The following is a 23,046-nucleotide window of genomic DNA, read 5'->3' on the forward strand; positions in this document are numbered from 1 at the left end:
AAGAGTATAATTTTTGAAGGTTAGGTTACTAGGCAACTTGCTCAAACAAGCTATTTGCAGGTGCAAATCACCAAGTGATTCTATTAAAATTTACGGTCTGTAAATGAGTCTAAAGCATGCATTATAAGCAGAACTGGCAAGTAGAAATTTTTGCCAGCCAAGCATCATTACCTTCTGCAGTTTAATTTATTACAAAAACTGCTTAAGCTTTATGCTGTTATGGTTGAAGAGAACTTACCAAACATGTACTGAATGTAACTAATGTAGTAATGTCTTACTAAGTACGCAGAGACATCCAGCACTGCCACTGTTAGGGGAGATAAGGGTAGAGCAGTCAGAGTAAGGTGTACTAGGTGGATGCTCACCATTGTAATAGAGGGTCTTGGGGATCCAACCTACCCCATTCAAGGTAGGAGTGTGTGGGACCCCCTTAATGACACCACCATCCCAGCAGATGGCTGGGTCTCGCTGCACTTCTCTGCCTCCCTCAGAGCCCTCTGCTTGGATGGCCCCCACATGCAGAAATCTTTGCTAGTGTGGCAGGAACTCCCTTAAACCTTAAGAGCCTTCTGCCTGTTAGGGTGCTGTAACAGGGCCAACTCTCTAGAAAAGAGTGCCCTGCTACAATGAAAGGCAGGGCACCCACCACTGCTCGTTTCTGGATGGCTGTGGATTCTGTTCCTCAGTCTGCTGCTCCCTATATTTGGGCAGGATGGGAGTATGTTATTAGGGTGGCCCACCATTAACTGATTGGTATATGGAGGCGGCAACATTACTGGGGGGATGGGTTGAGACTTCAGCTTTCAGGAGACTACTTTTCAGGCCCAACCTAGTCAACAAAAGACTGAGCAGAAGGGGTGTAACAAAGCACCCACATACTTTGACATGGCAAGCAGACTTATTACTTGGGCTAGTAGGTGTTGGGTAAATTTTTGAAGTCATGTTGATAACCAAACCAATAGCTACACCAGGAGTATACTAAGGCTGTACAGTTAAATACTCTGTAATCAGGAAGTGGTTGAATTAAAGTTACATGAGTAACTCAGTCACATGGATTTCTATAAAAAGGTACTTCTGGGTCAAAACTCTTGATAAGTTTCATGCAAAGTAATTTGACAAAGTTAAGCAATTAAAAATCAAATTAAGAAAGGCCCTAGCACTGAGAAAAGGACACATTAGAATTACACAATTAAGCACCCAACCAAAAAGAGAAAAATCCTAATACAGTGTAAAAAATTGAAAAATTGTCAAACAAAAAAGGGTTACAAATACCCATAAAAGTTTGTTACTTGGAAAGGGAAGAGAAAAAGTAGAGGGTCATTTCTTTAAGTCATCGACTCAAGGCTATAGCAAAATACTCCTACATCATCTTAAAATAGAAAGGCATGCAGCAAGGGAGGCAAATAAAAATGTATTGGATTATTTTGGTTTATAACTGTATCGTGAAGTATGTTCATTACAAAAATCTAAATTATGATTGGATAGAGACCATCTCTAATAAATATGAGAGCAGAGTTAGCAAAATGGATCTCTCAGAAGCCGCAAAAACAAAACAGTGACACTTTAACCTCAAAAACTGTATTCAGAGACAGAAAAAACCTAGAATAATTAGATGAGATCAAGGAATGTTCAAGTGGTAGGAATCCTTAATGAGAGAGCCCAATGACTTGCCTAGCTTCAAGGAATAGATTCCTCAACTCTTAAAAAAAAAGTTAACCAACCAAGGAGCAAAAACAAGTCTAAGTGAGGGATACACCAGCTTTGAAAAATTATTCTCATAATATCTGAGCTAAGAAACCATTCATGATTCCCTCCTCCCCCCAGCAAATTATCTGCTCAGGTGATCCACCAAGCTGTTCTGAACACCAGGAAGGTAGGAAGCATTTACATGATTTACTTTGGAGATACAAAACTTCCAAAGATGTATTGCCTTTTGACAAACGTTGTCTGATGTGGCCCCTCCGTCTGTTCATACAGAGCTTCAATAATGGGATCCGTGAGGACGAAAATCCTGACAGGCCAGAAGCATGGCCTGCAACTCCTGAACATTTATGTGGAGAGCCAAATCTTGATGAAACCACAGACCCTGAGTTGGCAGGTTTCCTAGGTGAGCTCTCCAATCTAGAAAAGCATCTGTAAACAGAGTCAATGTTGATAAAAGAGCAGGGCAGATGGAACTCCCATATATATTTTGGCCAGATCAAGTCGCCAGTCCAAGGTGGCCAGCACTCCTGCAGACACTCAAATCAGCATGGCCAATGGATGACTAGCCAGAAAGTACATGATTTTAACCAGCCTTGCAACTTTGAGACAAAATTTGGCATACCAAACCACATACATGCAAGTAGGCCACGTGCCCCAGTAGTCTGCGGCAGTTTCTTATTGTTGTAAATAGATAAACATTTCTATAGATCTCAAAAGCCTAACAATGTCTGGAACAGAACACTGAAGAGGTGTTGGATCCTGAACATACTGTCTACTCCTTATAAAGTCGAGGGCAGCGTACCAGTTCCTGGGACCCAGTGAGAGGGAGAATTGAGAAACTGGTACATCGCAATCTGGTATTTTGTCCTTGACAATACAGGCACACAGACTATTGGGAATTTCCTAACAGTCGGAGAACCAACTGAAGTGAAAGAGTTCGTCTTCTCCTGTTTTGCTTTGTTTTCTATATTGATCAGGCTGTCACAGTGGAAAAGGTAGGTATCTCTACAGAGATTAAGGCAGAATTGCTTTCTTTTAGGGAAAGACGTGTCAATTTCCAACAATTTCAATGTGGCTTTCGACTCTGAGATCGTGGAACATTTCAGCCTACTTCTTCAAGAAAAGATAGGACATTCAAAAAGGAGATGCTGCATAGTCTGCTGGACCTCCTGCTCAAGGACCAAGGATTGAAGCCATGAACATCTGCACATCTGGCATCTGCAATGACTCTGGCCCCCAAATCTGCCTCTCCTAAGAATGATTGCAGAGAGTGCGAGCAATCATCTTGCACTCCTCTAACTGAGCCTGGAATTCCTGTCTGGCATCCTCTGGCAACCTGAGAACTTAAGCATATTGCCCGAGAGGGAGATGTTGTATCTATCCAATAATGCTTGTGGATTAGCAATGTGGAATTGTAGACAAGATGAAGAATACATTTTTCTACCAAACAAAACTTCTTTACCTCCTTGTCTTTTGGGGTAGAAGAGGGACAACCCTAACTCATTCTTTCATTCACTGCTGAGACAACTACAGAACCTTGAGAAGGATGGGTATATAAATGTTCATATCCTTGAAAACAGACATGGTACATTCTCTCAGTTCTTCTAGCTGTCAGAGGCACAGAGGATGGCATCTGCCACAAGGATTTGGCAGGCTCTAGTATGTTGTCATTGATCGGCAGGGCCTTCTAGCATAGTTCTGCCTAACTCAGAAGGTCCACAAGTCTATGAGAAATCTCCTGGACCCTCTCCAAACCTATACTGTGCTCTATATCAATAGAGGAGGAGAATAGGCTGTGGGATCTATCTGGCCAAAAGCATCTTGAAGGAACAGTTGCTGTAAGGTAAATAATTGTCTTCTTCTTCTAGTATTTGCTACATGGATCCCATCAATTTTCCTCCTAGTGAAGGCAAGTGATAAGAGTCCTATCTAAATAATTGTAGGGCAGCTTGCCAAATTGGGTCTCATCTACAGGCTGAACGATGAAGTAATGATTAGTAAATGTATGACAAACTCCAAGTAGCTGACCTATAAATTTCTGAAAGAGGGACTCCCATGGAAGCATGCTACTACTGATGTTATCTGACCTTTAGCAGACGATATCCTAACCTAAGAGAGAGGTGGTTGTTTGTTCAACACATTGGAGACCCTAATACTGTGATTCCTCTCAGATTCTTGAAGTGGGAAAGAGTTTGCCTCAGATTGATCTTCAAAATTTACAAAGAGCCTAAACTATTTACAAAACGGCTGTGCTGTTCACAGTTAAAAAGACAATCTAAGAACATTCAGTGAATGAACATAGTCAAGGCAGAAGAACTATGAGAGTTAGGAACAAAATACAGGTAAGTGTATAAATTGCTTAAGAAAAAAATCTGAAACCACTTTTGGCAAAAAAGTTTCAGATGCAGTATAAGAATAACACGGTCCTTGGGAAATATGGTGTATACAGGGCCTGCTACCAACAGCTGGATTTCATACAACGTGAGCCAAAGTAATAGCCACCAAAAACACTGTCTTAATGGAAAGGTGGTAGAATGACTATGACATAGGTTAAGTAAAGAGGTTATATCAATGATAGAAGCACCACATTCAAGTCTTAGATAAGAAAGGGCTCATTGACTGGTGGAAACATATGAAGCAGGCTCACCTGAAACCCTAATACAGTGGGGTGGGAAAAACTGAATGATCCTCAAAAGGTGGATGATGTGATGACAGCAGTTAAGTACACTGCAACAGAGCTAATAGACAGACCTGAGTGCTTCGAAGACAGAAGGTAGTCCAAGGTAACAGGAACAGAGGAATCCATGGGTTGAAGAGATCTTTTAATGGATCACACTGAAAAACACCTCCACTTATCTCTATGTCAGTCTTTTAGAAACCTTCCTGTTCTGAGCCAAAATGTCCTGTACTGCCTTGGAACAGCTCCTGTCAACAGCCAGCCAGCTAGTCTTCATGCTGTTAGTTAGAGAGTTGCCTGGTCCAGACACAACCCAAGACTTTGGTTCTCAGAAACGATGCCTGGAAAGTTTGGAAGTGGGAGAGAGTGTCAGGTGCATCCCATTGGAGTACCAGAACTGACACACCAATGCCAGCTGGCCAGTCTGTCTGTCATACCTTCCTCAGGATTCTGGGATTTAAAAAGATGGGAGGAAATATACAGGAGTTCCCTTCCAACTGAATCAGGAATATATTTGCCAGAGAACTCAGACTCCTCCCTAGGAGCAAAAATATAGGACACTATGCTACCAAAGTCAATACAAAGAGGTCTATGGTGGGGGGGGGGGGGGAATGCGGACCCACCATTCTAGGAAATTCTGATCAAGAACGGAGTCAAAGACTCCATTTATAGGTGACGCAGCCATTTCTGCTGAGCTAATCCACTAGATCATTTTGGATGCCTGGTAAGTGAAAGACCATTAGGTTGAGCTGATGAAGGATGGACCAATCCCACTTCCTGATTTAAGGGAGGCAATCTCACTCCATCTGTTTCTGTAACACACTGGTGTCACACTGTTCATCAGGATTTGGGGTTGTGATGCCCTGCAGGAGGGGTAGAAACTCCTTGCAGGCTAGATGGATAGCCCTGAATTTTAGTATTATGTGCAACGTGCTCCACCCTGGACCACAGGACCTGTACTTAACGGTTGTCTAGATGCCTCAGCCCTCTTTGGATGAGTCTATAACAAAGGTTTGAGGGACAGGGGAGAGAGAATTAAAACATTACACCACAGAAGATCTGGTCTGTCCACCACAGCAGAGATTCCAGCACTTCCGTGGGACAGCTACAGGTAAGTCCATGCTGTGTCTAATCAGTTGGTAAACAGATTTCACCCATCCTTAAAGAGGGTAGAGACTTAACCTTGCACATGGAGGTCACAAAAACAAGTGTCACAGTATGTGTCACAACAAACGGAGGCCGACTCTTCACTGAGATTTTTGGCAGAGAAGAGGTGTGAAGTGAAATGACACACTGCGCAAAACTTTCCTTGAGAAAGACATCACCACTGCCCATATAAACGATAAAATGGATAGGGGTGAGGGTGGATTTTTCCTGTATTAAGCCTCAGGTCTAGCCAGGAGAATAGAGGGAGAATTATTTGAACCTCCTTTTGTGACCTGCTGTGATCAGTGGCCCCAAATCAACCTGTTATCAAGATATGGGTACAATTAAAGACCGTGTCTTCTCAGGTGAGTTGCTACCACCAAAAGAGATTTGGTAAAAATCCTTGGAGATATTGACAATCCAAATGGTCAGATTCTGAACTGATAGCGAAGGTCATTGACCATGAAGCACAGATACTTGTTAGCTGAACGAATGTACACATGGAAGCATCTACAAACTGACTCATGAAATAATTCATGGGCTCTAAAGCGGGGATTGCAGAAAAAAAGATGAGCATTTGACACCTGAAGTGACAAATGAAGAGGATAACATCCTCTTTTCTTCTTCTGAATAAGGAAGTAATGGGAATAGAATCCCTTGCTGCAGAACTCGAGGCATCATCTCCACTGCACCCAACAGAAGAGTCTCTCTGAATGCAATAGGCAATTCTGAGAGGGGTCCCTGAGGAGAGGGAGGAGATGGCAGAGGACTTGACTTGCATGTCCCTTCTAGATAACTTCCAAGGCCCATTGGTCAGTAGTAACTGCAGTCTGTGAAGCCGCAAAAAAAGAAAGTTGCCAAAAGGATGAAAGGGAAATGATCCCCCCCCAAAAAATCGGTCCACATTCTTGACAGCAGCATCAAACCTGACATCTTTGGCCAGAAGAACACCACTGTATCCTTCATCGGATCAGCCTAATAGTCCTTGACTTACCAGGCATCCAAAATGATTTAGTGGATTAGCTCAACAGAAATGGCTGCTCCACCCATGAATGGACTCTGTTCTCATCCAAAGCCCATTAAGTCTACAGGAGTGTTTTGAATCAGGCCCTAAAACAAGAGTATGGAAGGGATATAATTCCTCAGATTCAGAATCTCAATGTTCTTAAATGGCTAACAACTTTGCCAGACAAGATTAAGGTGAGAGATAGGAACTGAAATACTGAGCGCTAACCTTAAGAAAATATGTACATTTGGTACTTTTTTACCCCCAACTCCTTCCCAGCAACAACGCCCAACACCAATTGAATTCCAAAACCTTCTATAAATCTTGAATTCTTGGATGAACCACCTTTGAGATTGCTCTAGCACAGTCACGGTTTCCTAAGTTTACTCATTGGGGGCTTTGTTTTCCCCAGCCTCAAAGAGTGGATGGACATAGCTGAGTAATTAGTTACCAGGGAAGTTTGGGAACCATAATTGTTTATCATTTTAAATTAATAAAAATACTGTTCTGGGAAGATTTTAAGTTACAAAAGACTTGGAGTAACACCGACATCAATCCATTTTTATTTTAATTTAGGTAGTCACACTGTAATTTTCTGTATTCGTTTTCGGGGGGAGAGTTACCTACCCATTTTTTTAAGGGGGTTGAAAAGAAGTGTAATCTCAACTACATTTTAGTGTCTTTCCTGTGACAAAGTTTTCAAGTAGTGCGCATTAGCAATTTATGAACATAAGCTCTAAACTTACCAAAAGGAAGTACACAACTGCCAAATACACGCACCTGTTACCGATGGACCAATAATCTGATCCTCTGCAGACTGACTGTATTCTATTTTGGAATTATTGGCTACTGTTCCAACAGAAGTCTCATCAGCACTATTGTCTTCTAGTCCAGGTCTAAAACTTGGCTGGTCAGTTTCGCCTATCTGTTGAAGAAATAGGTGCAGAGCTACATTAGATACATCTACAGAGTTGTTCAAGTTAACAGTAAACCATTTACAAAATAACACTTGTGCAAAGATTTAAGATTAAGAGTTATTCAATTTTAATAAACTTTCTGATGAGGAAAAGTACTATCCCTGTTAGCTTAGTCACTTACCAGCTTTCAAACTTACTTTCAGGCGTCTGTTCCAAGGGAGGTTATTTAGATAATGAAGAAGACAGTTTAATAAGATTTATCATCAAACAGTCCTACATACCAATTATCTTACCGTTTTTGGCAAGAATGGTTCTCTTTGTACATTATGTCCAGCTTTCTCCAATTCATGTGAATCTTCATCACTAGCAGTTGCAGAATCCATTCCTGTGGCAGCTTGGTGAATGTGAGGCACTTGGAAATTCTCCTAATGCATTAACATTTACAATTCAGCTATAGTAACAGCATTTGATTATTCTTAACAGTCACTGCCTCCACAATATTGAATTGTGTGAAGCAAAGTACCTCCTTTGACCAGAAGTACACTGTTCACTTTCATGTTATAATCCCCGATGTTAATCTGATGTTACAGCTACAATAGTTTCTGCAGACAAATATTACAAGATACTTTAGCTAAGAGTCTTGCAGATTAATGTAGTAAATATTATGAAAATACTGTGCAAAAAAAACCCACAAAAACACACACCATGCATTTCCTTAAACTTTAGAAAAGCAATGGAACAAGGCTTGGTAGATCAGCAAGGTTTCTTCAAATAATACTCCCATTCCATCCACACAGAACCCTAAGAAGGGCTATTTAACATTAATGTAATTCTAAACGCTGAATCAGCAAGTGCAGCAACATTCAACATAATGAAACATGTGAAATAGGGCCACCTCACTGCTCTGTAGTTACTGTAAGGTAATATGCACACCATTCCCAGATATGGTCCCTGGAGCAGCCTTTAATTCCCTCAAGAAGGGATTTCTCCTTCTGGGGGTATAGAATGCCAAAATACTGTCTTAAACATGAGGACGTTCACTTGGAGACTGTAATGACCTTCCTGTGGCCCCCAATATACTGAAAAAAAAATGATTCAAAGCCCTTTAGAATATGAAAATTTTCTTACGTTACTTCAAAAGACCTTTAAATATCAAGTCAAGGTAAATGCTATTTACCACTTGTACAGACCAAGTGGAAAAATGGAATGGGAGACTTTGTCCAAGGTGAAAATGGAAAGAATAGGAAATAGGCTTAACCACTACTATGAGACAAAAGATCTTGTAGGGGCTGTTAAATTCAAAACTAAGGTCATAAAGGTAAAGTAGTTTATGGGTAATAGGTACAGTTTCAGAGGAAGGATAGCTTCCTGTAAGGGAAATTCTCCTCTGTATTCAGAGAAAATCAGGCAAGCCCTGATTGCCATTCAGACTAACATTGGGAAAATCACACATTCCCCAAAGATTCCTGGGATTAAAAGTGATAGTTATTTTACCATTTTTAGGTGAGCTGTACTGAACAGGAGCTGCCTACATCTGTTCTATTCTCAAACACTAAGCCTTCTCCCTAGAAACAACCCTCCCACTTGTTAAATCTTACAGCCCCCAACTATTACATTATACTTTCACTAACCCATGATTCACAGACTGCTCTCATGCCACACCTCACTGATGACAATCCCATTAGCAAGGCCAGCTCTGTGCCCCACTACTGACACAAAGGACCCTTGAGCTCTCCCCAGCTGCTGTGACGCTTTCAAGGCTACACACACTCTTGTGTCTCTATGCATGCTCAATGTACTCAGTTTAGTTCAAGAGTGTTAGGTATGTTTAAACTTTTGTTAATAATGGGATTTTTGCTTCTCCAAAGGGCTAGTGGGTGGCATGCACTCTTTGGAGGTAACTCTCAAGCAACTGAGACCCTGATGCAATGATCACAGCTCTGGTTTGAATCTTATCTTGGGCAAAAAATATGTTGGTAAAGACCATGAGCCATCAGAAAGCTTTTTTTCCCCGTGAGGCTGATGAAATTATTTGGATTATTAACTCTACCCTGCATGTCCTATGGGACACATCAAATTTCAGGGCAATTCAAGCAACCGTGCAGATTTTAGAGCACCTAGAGTTGAGCTTTAAACAGAAAGCTGGTCTAAAGCTTAACTACAGTAGAGTTGGCAGTCCACTATAAATTTGCTTAGTCACAGTTGAGGAGCTCCTTCTTCCAAACAGTGCTATGTCAGCAGGAGAGCTTCTCCCATTGACTTAGAGCAGCTACACTAGAGAACTACTGTGGCGCAGCTGCACCACTGTAAGCTCTCTAGTGTAGCCATAGCCTGAGCAAACTCTCCTTCCCTGCCACAATCCTGGACATAGGAACTAGTGTAACTGACTGCTGCATCTGCTCTTAGCTCTATGCACCAGGAAGAGAAAGAAAGCAAGCAAGCAAAGCAGGGGGAGAGTCTGACTAGCAGGCTGCTTGCCCATTTTGTATCTTTTTCTCTTGAAGGGAAACCTAAATGGAAATGGAAACAGGATCTAAGAAATTTAGAACAAAACTATTTATTTATATTTTTGTATTAGGCCTTTAAATTAATATACTGAAGACAAATCCTCCTTTTACCGAAGGACTGTTTTCTGAAAAAGGCTGGAAGCGGTGAAAACCTAATGTGTACTAGAAGAGGATTAACAGTCATTTATCACACAGACTTAAAAAGCCTTTAAGCATACAGAGTCTTGAATTATAGACTCAGAGACTAAGGTCAGAAGGGACCAATATGATCGTCTAGTCTGACCTCCTAAACAACGCAGGTCGCAGAATCTCACCCACCCACTCCCGCAACAAACCCCTGACTTATTTCTGAGCCATTGAAATCCTCAAAGCATAGTTATAAGACTTCAGGGTGCAGGGAGTCCTCCAGCAAGTGACCCCATGCCCCACGCTACAGAGGAAGGCGAAAAACCCCCAGGGCCTCTGCCAATCTGCCCTGGAGGAAAATTCCTACTCGACCCCAAATACGGCAATCAGCTAAACCCTGAGCATGTGGGCAAGACACGCCAGCTAGACATCCAGGAAAGAATTCTCTGTAGTAACTCAGATGCCACCCTATCTAACATCCCATCAGGCATATTTACCGCTAATAGTCAAAGATCAATTGCCAAAATTAGGCTATCCCATCAGACCATCCCCTCCATAAACTTATCAAGCTTAGTCTTGAAGCCAGACATGTCTTTTGCCTCCACTGCTCCCCTTGGAAGGCTGTTCCAGAACTTCACTCTTCTGATGGTTAGAAACCTTTGTCTAATTTCAAGTCTAAACTTCCTGATGGCCAGTTTATATCCATTTCTTCTTGTGTCCAAATTGGTATTGAGCTTAAATAATTCCTCTCCCTACCTGGTATTTATCCCTCTGATTATATATTATAGATATAGATATAGATATATAGCTCTCTATAAATATATATATATATATAAGAGAGAGAGAGAGAGAGAGATTTATATCTCCCCTCAGCCTTCTTTTGGTTAAGCTAAACAAGCCGAGCTCTTTGAGTCTCCTTTCATAAGACAGATTTTCCATTCCTCGGATCATCCTAGTAGCCCTTCTCTTTACCTGTTCCAGTTTGAATTCATCCTCCTTAAACATGGGAGACCAAAACTGCACACAGTATTCCAGACGAGGTCTCACCAGTGCCTTGTATAACGGTACTAACACCTCCTTATCTTTACTGGAAATACCTCGCATAATGCATCCCAAGACTGCATTAGCCTTTTTCACAGCCATATTACATTGGCGGCTCATAGTCATCCTGTGATCAACCAACACGCCGAGGTCTTTCTCCTCCTCTGTTACGTCTAACTGATAAGTCCCCAGCTTATAACAAAAATTCTTGTTATTAATCCCTAAATGCATGACATTGCACTTTTCACTATTACATTTCATCCTATTACTATTAGTCCAGTTTACAAGGTCATCTAGATCTTCCTGTATGATATCCCGGTCCTTCTTTGTATTGGCAATACCTCCCCAGCTTTGTGTCATCCGCAAACTTTATTAGCGCACTCCCACTTTCTGTGCCAAGGACAGTAATAAAAAGATTAAATAAGATTGGCCCCAAAATTGATCCCTGAGGAACTCCACTAGTAACCTCCCTCCAGCCTGACAGTTCACCTTTCACTATGACCTGCTGTAGTCTCCCCTTTAACCAGTTTCTTATCCACCTTTCAATTTTCATATTGATCCTCCTCTTTTCCAATTAAACTAATAATTCCCCATGTGGAACCGTATCAAATGCCTTACTGAAATCGAGGTAAATTAGATCCACTGCGTTTCCTTTGTCTAAAAAATCTGATACCTTCTCAAAGAAGGAGATCAGGTTGGTTTGGCATGATCTACCTTTTGTAAAACCATGTTGTATTTCGTCCCAATTACCATTGACCTCAACGTCCTTAACTATTTTCTCCTTCAAAATTTTTTCCAAGACCTTGCGTACTACAGATGTCAAACTGACAGGCCTGTAGTTACCCGGATCATTTTTTTTCCCTTTCTTAAAAATAGGAACTATGTTAGCAATTCTCCAGTCATACGGTACAACCCCTGAGTTTACAGATTCATTAAAAATTCTTGCTAATGGGCTTGCAATTTCATGTGCCAGTTCCTTTAATATTCTTGGGTGAAGATTATCTGGGCCCCCTGATTTAGTCCCATTAAGCTGTTGGCCTAAGCCCATTATGCTTAGGCTTACCTGTTTTAATCCATTTTCAGGCAGCTTCAATGCTGTACTACATTCTGAAAGTTCCTGTCTTTCACAATCACCTCTTGGCACTTCTGGTGACACCAGCTGTTTGAAATAGGCTTCCAGTTGGTTGTCATAGAACTCTTCATCGTCAATATCGTCATCTATTGATATACAGAAATGCATTAAAAGTTTGTATTGCTAGAGATGTATAAATTATATATATCTATATAAATAATATCTATAGATATAGACAGATAAAAATGACCCCTATTACCATAGCATCGGTGCATGTCATAATATTCAATGTACTGAACATCACAACACCCTTATGAGGCAGGGAAATACTATTGTCCCCATGTTATCAACAGAGAACTGAGGCAAAGAGACTATGACTTACCCAATGTTACACAAGAAAACTATGGTAAAGCAAGCAATTGGACCTGGATCTGCAAAGTACAGCTAATCGGGATTTTTTTTTTTTTGATAAAATGTCTTTTTATTTAAAAATGTCAATTACTCAAAACAAAAATGTTGCAGGAAGGGATTGGTTTTCATCAGTTTCTCAACTCAAATTTGAAAAAAGTTTCAAAGTTGTCTAAACAAGATGTTTTGACATTTTCTAAACAAAATGAATTATAAACTTTTACAGTACTTTGAATGTAGTACAAAGCCTTTTTAAAATAAAAATGGTCAAAATTGAAACCTAGTTATTAAGTTGATCAACAGGTACACAATTTGTCAATCTAAGAGAAATTGTTTTCCCATCCCATAAAAATGTTGGAAATTCTTCCTATTCCTGAAACAGGATGAAAAATTAAAATTTCGAATGCTCACAAACCAAAAAGCCCAAATATTTTTTCAATTCAGGTCAGTTGAAACATTTACTTACACTTTTAGTTACATTTTTGTAACCATGCTGAAGATTACTTTGATAGTGCTTTTAAAAACACCCACCACTGTTTCAGTACATATTTAACTGAAGTGGTAGCTATCACTAAGCATGCCTCTACACTCAGACACCCGTGCTGATCTGTGCCTGTTGACTGAGGATAGCGAGACTCACGCTAAGGAGTTGTTTAATTGCAGTGTAGACATTCAGGCTTGAGCTGGAACCTGGGCTCTAGGACCCTGCAAGGTGGGAGGGTCCCAGAACTCCTGCTGCAGCCCGAGCCTGAAAGGCTACACTGCAATTAAACAGCCCAAGCCCCACAAGCCTGAGTGATCTGGCAGAGGCCAGCCATGGGTATCTAATTGCAGTGTAGACATACCCTAAGAGACCAACGCCCTTTATAAATGGCTGGTCTCCTACTAGAAAGCTGATAATATAGTCTGCTACTGTAACTGCAACTCAGTATCTTAAGGAATGACAACAGTAAAGCTTTCAGAACTACTGTAAAATATATTTTAAGTATTAACACCAAGATTTGCTCTTATTTCATTGCAGTCATGAGAACATTTTATGCTACACTATATTTTTTCTAAAAATGCTTTAAGAAGATAGTCTCCTAAAGGAGTTGCATAGAGCTATTAAGCAAAAGTTTGTTTTCAGACTAAAGAAAGAAAATTTGTCTTCAAATTGATTTGGACATTTGAGATTTTCTGGCAATTTTATCTTCACAATAGAAACAGTTAGGAATGCCATGCATATCCACAAGGGAGCAGAGTTGGTTGTATTAGTCTTTAATCATTACTTACGTTCCACACCCACCCCAAACCCCTACAAAGCCATTCTCATTCAGTGAACAGAATGGGCAGTCTTCAGGGTAGTCACACAGATTCATAGATTCTGAGGTCAGAAGGGTCCATTATGATCATCTTGTCCGACCTCCTGTATAACAGGCCACAGAACTTACAAAATAATTTCAAAAGCATGTCTTTTAGAAAAGCATCCAATCTTGATTTAAAAGTGATCAGTGATGGAGACCATCACAAAACTTGATAAATTGGTACAATGGTTATTTATCCTCACAGTTAAAATTTTACACCTGAGTTTGTCTAGCTTCAAATTCCAGGCACTGGATGATGTTATACCATTGCTAGATTGAAGAGCCCATTATCAAGTATTTGTTCCCTATGTATGTGCTTAAAGACTAATTAAATCACCTCAAACTTCTTTGTCAAGTTAGGCCGAAAGAGCTCAATCTGTTTGTCACTATAAGTTATGTTTTCTAACCCTTCAATTATTCTCATGGTTCTTCTCTGAGCCCTCTCAAATTTATCAATATCCTTCTTGAATTGTGGACACCAAACTGGACACAGTATTCCAGCAGCAGTGCCAAATACCGAGGTAAAATAACCTCTCTATTCCTACTCAAGATTCCCCTGTTTATATATCCAAAGATCACATTAGGCCTTTTGGTCAAAGGAGGCCTTGGCCTGTGGGACCCAGTTTTATCTCTTGTAGAAGTTGGAAAGTGTACCATGAATAAGACAAAGGATTGCAGAAAATAAAGTATGATCTCATGTTTAAGCAGTAGAATGCCACCCTGGAGAACTGGATTCTATCCCTACTTTTATAAAGCTGGACAAGTCACTTAAACCAAGCTTTTCACAGGTGGTCTCTAATTGCGTGTTCCTCTGTTTCTAGATGGCCAACTTGAGATGCCTAGGGCCTGATCCACAGAAATTCTGAGCACTAAACACCAACAAATGAAGTCAAATGCAAAATGTGGATCCTCAGCAACTTTGGTAGTAAAAACAACATTGCCTGGACGAATGAGCCTAGAGTTGAGAGCCAAGAGGTCCAAAGTCCTAATAATCGCTCTGCCACTGACTCTCCTGTGTGGCTTTGGGGAAGTTCATACTGCCTTTGTCAATTCCCACTCAATATGTAAAATGGGGCTATACTAACCCATTAATTAATATCTGTATAGTACTTTGAACATATAGTGCTATATAATGCTGGAGTACTTTGAAAAGTCGGCGCTAGGTGTCTCAACTTAGGACCTCCAATTAGTGGTGACATTCGCAAAATCTGGCCTCTGTCTCCCTAAGCCTCAATTCCCCATTTGTATATTGGGAATAATGATCTGCTATCTCACAAGGTAGCAATCAAGATAAGCTAATGTTTGCAAGCTTCAGATACCATGGTGATGTACACCAGTAGTTCTCAACCAGTGGTACACTTACCGCTGGGGGTATGCAGAGGTCTTCCAGGGGTTACAGCAACTCATCTAGATATTTGCCTAGTTTTACAACAGGCTACGTAAAAAGCACTAATGAAGTCAGTATAAACTAAAATTTCATACAGGCAATGACTTGTTTATACTGCTCTCCACACTATACACTGAAATGTAAGTACAATACTTATATTCCAATTGATTTATAATTATATGGCAAAAAAGAGAAAGCAAGCAATTTTTCAGTAATATTGTGCTACGACACTTAGTATTTTTATACAATACAGTAAGAGATCAGGCCACATTTTGAATGAAGATAAAAATAAGTACTGAGTAGCTGCATCATTCTAAATATAATGCATCCTGTGCACCAAATGAGAAGATTAAGTTACTCACCTTGCGCAGAAACAATGGTTCTTCGAGATGTGTCCCCCTATCGGTGTTTTACTATAGGTGTATCTGCGTCCATGTGCTTCTGATCGGAGATCTTTGGTAGCAGTATCCGTCTGCCTGCACATGCATTCCTCCACCTCATGCTCTGCCTCAAGGCTATTTAGTGCTGTGTAGGTGAGCTACCCTCAGTTCCTTCTCTACCACAGACTCCTTATCAAGAACTCCAAAGTAGAGAGGAGGAGGGCAGGTTGTGGAGGACCCATAGGGAGACATCTTGAAGAACCATTGTTACTGCACAAGGTGAGTAACTTCCTCTTCTTCTTTGAGTAGTGTCCCTATGGGTGCTCCAGTGTGGGTGACTCCTCAGCAGTACCCAGATAGAAGGTTGGGGCTTCAGCATTGAGCCTTTTATGGATGATAATACTGCACTGCTAAAGCTAGCATCAGAAGCAGAGTTCCCAGTAATTGCATTGTGTTCTGCAAAGGTATGCATGGATGCCCAAGTGGCTGCTCTTCAGATTTCCAAGTTGGGACATTCTTGAGGAAGGCAACCAACCTTGTGGAGTGTGTGCAGTTCCAGATGGAGGTATTATACTGGGAACCTGATAGCAGCATTTGATACAATAAGAGACCCATTTGGAGAGCCTTTGGCTGATATCGCCACACCTTTAGACTGATCTGCAATGGAAAGAACGAGCTTAGGAGATTTCCTAAAAGCCTTCGTTCTATCCAGGTAGAAGGCCAGGGCTTTCCCTAACATCTAGCATGTGTAGTATAGCCTCTGTTATCATGGTAAAGTTAAGGATAAAAGGTCAGGAGGTGAACTGGTTGGTTCATGTGAAAAGATTAAGTCATCTAGGGTATGAACTTTGGGTGTGGCCAGAGAGTAACCTTGTCGTTAAAGAAAACCGTAAAACTGGGGTGCACAATAAATGTCACTATTTCCCCTATTCTCCTCGCCAAGGTGATGGCGACCAGAAATGCCATTTTCATTGACAGGTGTGTGAACAAACAAGGGATTACAGATTCAAAGGACAGTCTAGTCAGGCTCTTTAAAATTAAGTTCCTACCAAACATGGGACTGGATGTCTGGGCTGAGCAAAGAGGTTTGCTATGCTCTTGAGCAACCTCTTTGTAGCTGAGTGAGAAAACTGAGTATCCCTCTATTTGTTGATGGCCGCCAGGTGTACGTTGAGTGAACTGAGAGATAAACTGACTCAAGAAATCAGGGTTATCATTTAAAACTATGGGGGAAGAGTAGCAGATGCCAGGGTAATTTGCCTGGAATTGCACCAAACTTGAAACCTGGTCCACTTTTGTATAAATTTTACAGGTAGCTGATTTCCTACTGTATAGTAACACTTCTTGTATCTCCACAGAGCAGGAGCTCTCTGTGTTGGAACCAGGAAGTAACCAGGCCTTAAACCAGAGTATCCACAGGTTGCAATGGAGAGTGCGTCCTTCGTTCTGCGAGAAGAGGTAAGGAGTGAGTTGAAGAGAGATCTGTAGACACCGCCAGGTACAGATACATCTGTCAGGTGGGAGCAGTCAGTATGACATTTGATTTCTCTCTTTTTATTTTTAACAGGACCTTCAACAGCAGAGGGAACACATGTAGAAGGCCCTCGTTCCATGGAAGGAGGAGAGCATCCCAAATGAGTACTGTCGAAGGCCTGCCTTGGAACAATAGCATAGGCATTTCTTGTTCAGGTAAGTGGCCTATCGTCTTTATCCCCCATTGACAAAATAGGTTGTCAAGTACTGCTGGGTTCATTTCCCACTTGTGGTCGTGTGAGAACTTGCAACTCAGACCCTCTGTTGTTGTGTTCTGCACTCCTGGTAGATAGGTCACTGATATTAGAACATTGTGGGAAATGCACCTGTTCCAGAGCTTTAGCGCTTCTGCACAGAGGGCGGATGACCTGGTGCCCCCAATAATTTATGTAGTACATGCACACAATGTTGTCTGTCATGACTTTTGTGTGTGTACCTCTGATCAGTGGAAGAAAATAAGTGCAAGCATTCATGACCACTCTGAGTTCAAGGAGGTTGATGTAGAGAGTATCCTCCGCAAGCAACCATTTGCCCTGAGTCGTGAGGTGGTTGAGATGGGCACTTCAACCTATGAGGGATGCATCCATAGTGAGAAGTATTGAGGTGGTGGCTGTGTGAACGGGACACCTGTGCAAATGTTTGTTGGGTCTTTTCACCAATCCAAGGAGTGTTTGGCCCAGGAAGGAATCGAGAGAGGTTTGTCTAACCTGTCATTGGCCTGTGAACCAAGCTGAACCACATCTGCAGGCCCCTTACATGAAGTCTGGCATGAGATATTACCAACATGCCTGCCGCCATGTGTCCCATAAATGGAGACAATGTCTGGCTGACATTTCAGGCCTGGTTTCCACTGTCTCTATAAGCACAGACAGGCTGTGAAATCTGTGCTGTGGAAGGAGAGCTCTTGCTTGCAGTGAATCGAGATCAGCCCCTATAAATTCAAAGCATTGTACCAAAGTTAGGGTTAATTTGTGGATGTTAATTAGTATTCCCGTTTCACGAATACATCCATAATTCTGTGGATGGCCGCAGGGCTTCTTCGAAGGTGTGGGCCCTGAGAAGACAGTCATCTAAATATGGCTAGATCATGATCCCCTGGGTACGTAGGTGGGCCGCCACTATGGAGAGGACCTTGTTGACTACTTTGGGAGCCAGTGAGAGGCCAAAAGAGAGTACTCTGTACTGGCAATGGTCCTGACCCAGAGTATATCGGAGGAAACATCTGTGGGATGGCAGGATTGATATATAGAAATATGCATCCTGGAGGTCAAGAATCAATCTCCCTGTTGCAGAGATGGAATAATTGCAGCCAGTGTGACCATCTTGCATTTTTGAGCCTTTATGTGTTTGTTCAGTGCTCTGAGATCCAGAGCTACATCCTCCCTTTTTCTTGGGGAACAGAAAATAGAGAGTAAAACACTTTGCCTTCGAGATGCAGTGGGATTGGTTCTATGGCTCTTAGGCAGAGGAGGTGATCTCTCTCTTAATAGTCTCTTGTGAGAAGGGTCCCTGAAGAGGGACAGGGGTGGGGAGAAGGCAAGTGAAGTGGATCAAATATCCATGGGAAATCATTTCCAAAACCCATCTGTCAGAACACCTGTGCCAACCGCCAGAGGATCCAGCCACCAGTTGAGGGAGGAGAAAAACTGGTGGAGGTACTGTGATAACCAAGTCCAGAGGGTGGTGGTTTGGCGAGTACAGTAAGGTCAGCCATGCCTGGAGGAACCTGAGGCATAGTCTTGTGTACTGTACCACGTACGTAAATGCAGCCATGTGGCTCAAAAGCCTCAAACCACTCCAGGCTGTTGTAATCAGGTGGTCCTTGAGGCGTAGAATCAGGGACTTGATTGTCTGAAATCGATCTTCTGGGAGGAAGGCTCTGGCCTGGGTAGAGTCGAGCACCGCTCCAATAAACTCTATCCTCTGCACTGGAGTGAGTGTGGATTTCAGAATGTTTATTAGCAGGCCTAGGGCCTTGACTGTTGACTGGATAAGGTGGATACTGGACTCCACCTGATCCCTGACCAGCCAGTCATCCAGATATGGGTAGACCCTATCTATGCATGCACCCCTCGTCCCTTCAGTTCGGCCACAACTACCGCCATGCACTTTGGAAACGCTCGCTGAGTTGCTGACAGGACAAACAGAAGACTGCGAATTGGTAGTGTGTGTGGTTCATGATAAACCTGAGGAACCTTCTGTGTCCTTGAAAGATCAATATGTGAAAGTAGGCACGTCTCTAATCGAGGGTGGTGTACCAGTCCCCTGGATCCAGGGAGGGGATAATGGAAGCCAAGGAGACAAAAAGGAACTTCAGCTTCCTAAGGTAATTGATGAGCTGGCACAGGTCTAGAATAGCTCTGAGACCACTCCTGACTTTTGGAATTAGGAAATAATGGGAGTAAAATTCTTTGTCCCTTAGATCTCATCCACAACTTCCACTTAAAGGAATGACTGAACTTACTAGGCTAGAAGTTGCTCGTGAGAGGGGTCCCTGAGGAGGGACAAAGAGGGAGGGTGGGAAGGAGGGGTAGAACTGAACTGGAGGGTATATCCCACTTCCACTGTGTTCAGTACACAACAGTCTGTAGTGATACGGGTCCAGACCCAGCTGAAGTGGGACAAGTGGTCCGCAGACAAAGGAGAAACAGGATCCAGAAACCGGTACAACATCCTTGAGCATCCTATCAAAAAAAGCATCATGTGGCATCGGAAGGAACTATTTAGATTTTATAGCCATGTCCACCACTATCTTGTCTAGCTTCTCACTGAAAATCATAGCTTTTGTAAATTTGGCAGAGCACAGCACCTGCTTTGAGTAGCCATCCACCTTCCAGGGTGATGCTATTGGTGGCACCTGATTACTGAGCTGGAGGCCACAGCTTTGACTGAGAATCTCATCACATTCATTGAGACATCAGTAGGGTGACCATACGTCCAGTTTTGGCCAGGACAGTCCTGGACATCCTGATTTTTTTGGCAAAACTGGGCATTTGTCCCATTTGCTCTTGCCATCTGATCATCAGATGGCAAGAGCAACCACCACAAAATCCCAGTTTTGCCAAAAAGTGGGGTGTGCCCCTCAAGCGTGGCACAGAGGAATGTTCGGAGGAGCAGCTCGGGCCAGCCGTGCACAGGGGGACGGGGTCAGGCGAGCCCTGCACTGGGTCTCATTTTCCCTTTGGGAAATATGGTCACTCTTGGAATCAGCAACTAATGCTGTTGCCAGGGAAACTTTCTTTAATGTAGAGCCAAAATCAGGGTGATCTCTATTCTTGAGGGCTCGGAGATCTTCCAGCTAGGAGAGAGATGCCCTAGCAAAGCAAGCAGCTGCAAAGGTATGCCCTGAGTGAGGAGGCCTCAGAGCCTTATTTGAGAGGGGCCTCCATTTTTCTATCCATGGGAGTTTTATGCAACAACGCCTCTTCTGCGGGGATAACCATATCTTTGTTAAGGGAAGCTACAGTAGCAGCAATCTTCGTATCTCAGTAATTGGGACTTAGGTGCTATAGGATTCAGGAACCAAAAGTTCATTTTTGTTAATGTGCTTGCCCTTATCTGGCCTACCCCATTCATCCCCGATTACTACGTTGAAGGAGGAGTGCAGGAGAATCATGTCCTCAAAGTAGGATTTCGAGAGGATAAATTTGCTCAGAGGTTTATTCTCAGGATTTTACTCAGATTCAACCTGAATAGTGCACCAACCTTGTTGCACATAACCTTTGCTGAGTCTTTTCTTGGTCCTGATCAGAGTCCCAGCCCGACAATTCACCATCCTCTATAGAGGAGGGAGAAGAGGAAGACGACTCATACCTCCTAGATCTTTTATGCTTTTCCTTTTCTGCTTTGATTTTTTAGCTTGCTTACAGAGTGTACAAACTCCATCACAGCTTTGGTTCAGCCTTTTGCAGCTATCCTTGCTGAGGGCCTGAAATCCTCTTGCAAGATCACTAGCTGAGTCATCGCCTGCTGGGACCAATTCCCTAGGAAGGGAGGGAAACACTTCCAGAACCCTCCTGGCCAAATTGGGAAAGAGGGGAGTGCTGATAAACCCTGCTTTTCCAAGAGCGCTCAGGAACCATTTTAGGACTGGGGGGAGGGGAGAAGGAGGATTGTGACCCCTCAAGTCTGCCATCTGTGTTCTCCAGGGGCCCCTTGGAACTTTCCCCTTGAGTTGGTTGACCAGGGTCGTCCTCATCCTTGGCCAGAGCAGGGAGAGGCTCTAGACTTCTGGTCCATTTTTCCTGTGTTGGCATTGTGGCTGCTTCTGCGCATACAAGATCCCATGTGCCAGTCTGACTAATTGCCAAGGGACCTAACAGAGTCAGGGACAGAAGGCTGGAGGCAGGCTGGGAACAACTCACCATCTGCCAAGTCTGGGAGGGCAGTCTCACAAATGGAGTACTGTTTGGATTTCACTTAGTACTTTTTAGGCTGCTCTGCCATACCTGGAAGTGCAGAGGAGCCAGCAGGGAAGCACTGCAGCTGAGGCTCTGGGGGCGACTTCCAACACCCAACTAAAAAACTGGCACATTGGGAGAAGGGAAGTCATTGCTTACTAAGACCCAAATTTTGACCAAAAAAATATTAAGCAGATGTGAAGATGAAAGCTGTAAAAATCACCATTAGCACACTGCCACAGAGGCAGAGAAACTGGAAGCAAGCAGGAGCTGTGGCCAGACTATGCGACTCCCAAAGTCTGATTTGCCTCCATGAACTTCAGAGAGAGGAGAGCAGCCCACACCTCACGAACTGTGGGAGATGATGAGATGAAGAAAGTCTTTAATTGCATACTATCATAACGCATGTGCTCTACGAGACAGAATGAACTTTTGCAAATTTCAGTCCCCTGACACTGCAATTTAAGTAAGTTTCTTTTAACTTTTTTTGTATGCAATATATAAGTAAGGTTAAAAGTCTCACAATCGGAAATAAAGAACTAGAAGGTTTCAAGTGTGCACTTCTAAGTCTACAATTCAGGCTTAAATGTTCAGTTCTGTCACAACAGACAACGAGTTATAGTTGTATTCACTACCCCGAGTTGCTAGTCTCTATGTAAATTGACTGCTTTTCTCCTTAAACTTTTGATTCACAGCACCAACAGAGCACAGTTCACCTTTTAATTTCTAGCTAGCTAAAATCATGTCAGTTAATACCAAGTTCAGCAATGAATTCTCTATGCACCAATATTCCAACAGCTGTAGGGTGCCTCTGGGAAGGTACCATTAATTGTAGAAGTCTACTTACTCATTTTAAGCATAACTTCAAAAAAAAAAAAAAAACAACTAGCCTTAAATTTTAGAGGTACTTTATTTTCATCAAAGTTTATGCTCCTCTCATGCAGGATTAGTAGCGAGAGTGGATTCATGTAATTAAAAAAGTTATCTGTTGGAACCAATATAAATGAAAACATGCTACAAGTTAAATTATAATATACTGTACCAGTTGAGTTTCCTTCTAGGCTTGCAAGAGACAGCAGTTTCTCATTTTCTAAGGAACCTGAAAGACTTGTGCTGAAATGGTCACTTAAGTTGGTGGAAGGTGAAATTTTTTCTCCAGGTTCAGGTGCACCAATCTATGAAAAAATTAAAGCATATAAGTGCTTACGCGTTCCCAACTACTGTATAAATCAGTAGTTTAAACGGCTTCTTCATATGTTAGTCACTTTCTTTAGTAATCTAACCACGACTCTTCCCTTTCTTTGCATTCTCTCACCATGAGTTCTGGTTGTGATGCACCTTGTGTTCTCCTTGCAGCCGTTCCCAGAAAGAGTAATAGAGACAGATACAGGAGCTTGGA

General features: G+C 42.2%; 1 protein-coding gene across 12 annotated transcripts in view; it reads right to left on the reverse strand.

Moving 5' to 3' along the window:
- CEP192 (centrosomal protein 192) overlaps positions 1-23,046 on the reverse strand; it is a 168,468-nt gene that overhangs the window by 124,061 nt on the left and 21,361 nt on the right. For 10 of the 12 annotated variants that reach the window (XM_065585221.1, XM_065585219.1, XM_065585217.1 and 7 more), the window contains 5 exons: positions 22,963-23,040; positions 22,690-22,822; positions 12,188-12,342; positions 7,744-7,875; positions 7,314-7,458 (listed from right to left, as the gene is read on the reverse strand). In XM_065585221.1, coding sequence (XP_065441293.1) covers positions 7,314-7,458; positions 7,744-7,875; positions 12,188-12,342; positions 22,690-22,822; positions 22,963-23,040 — 643 coding nt within the window. The remainder of the gene's footprint in view (positions 1-7,313; positions 7,459-7,743; positions 7,876-12,187; positions 12,343-22,689; positions 22,823-22,962; positions 23,041-23,046) is intronic. The other 2 variants (XM_065585220.1, XM_065585218.1) reach the window with 1 other exon arrangement.

Source organism: Chrysemys picta, chromosome 2, assembly GCF_011386835.1.
Source record: "Chrysemys picta bellii isolate R12L10 chromosome 2, ASM1138683v2, whole genome shotgun sequence".
Lineage (NCBI taxonomy): Eukaryota > Metazoa > Chordata > Testudines > Emydidae > Chrysemys > Chrysemys picta.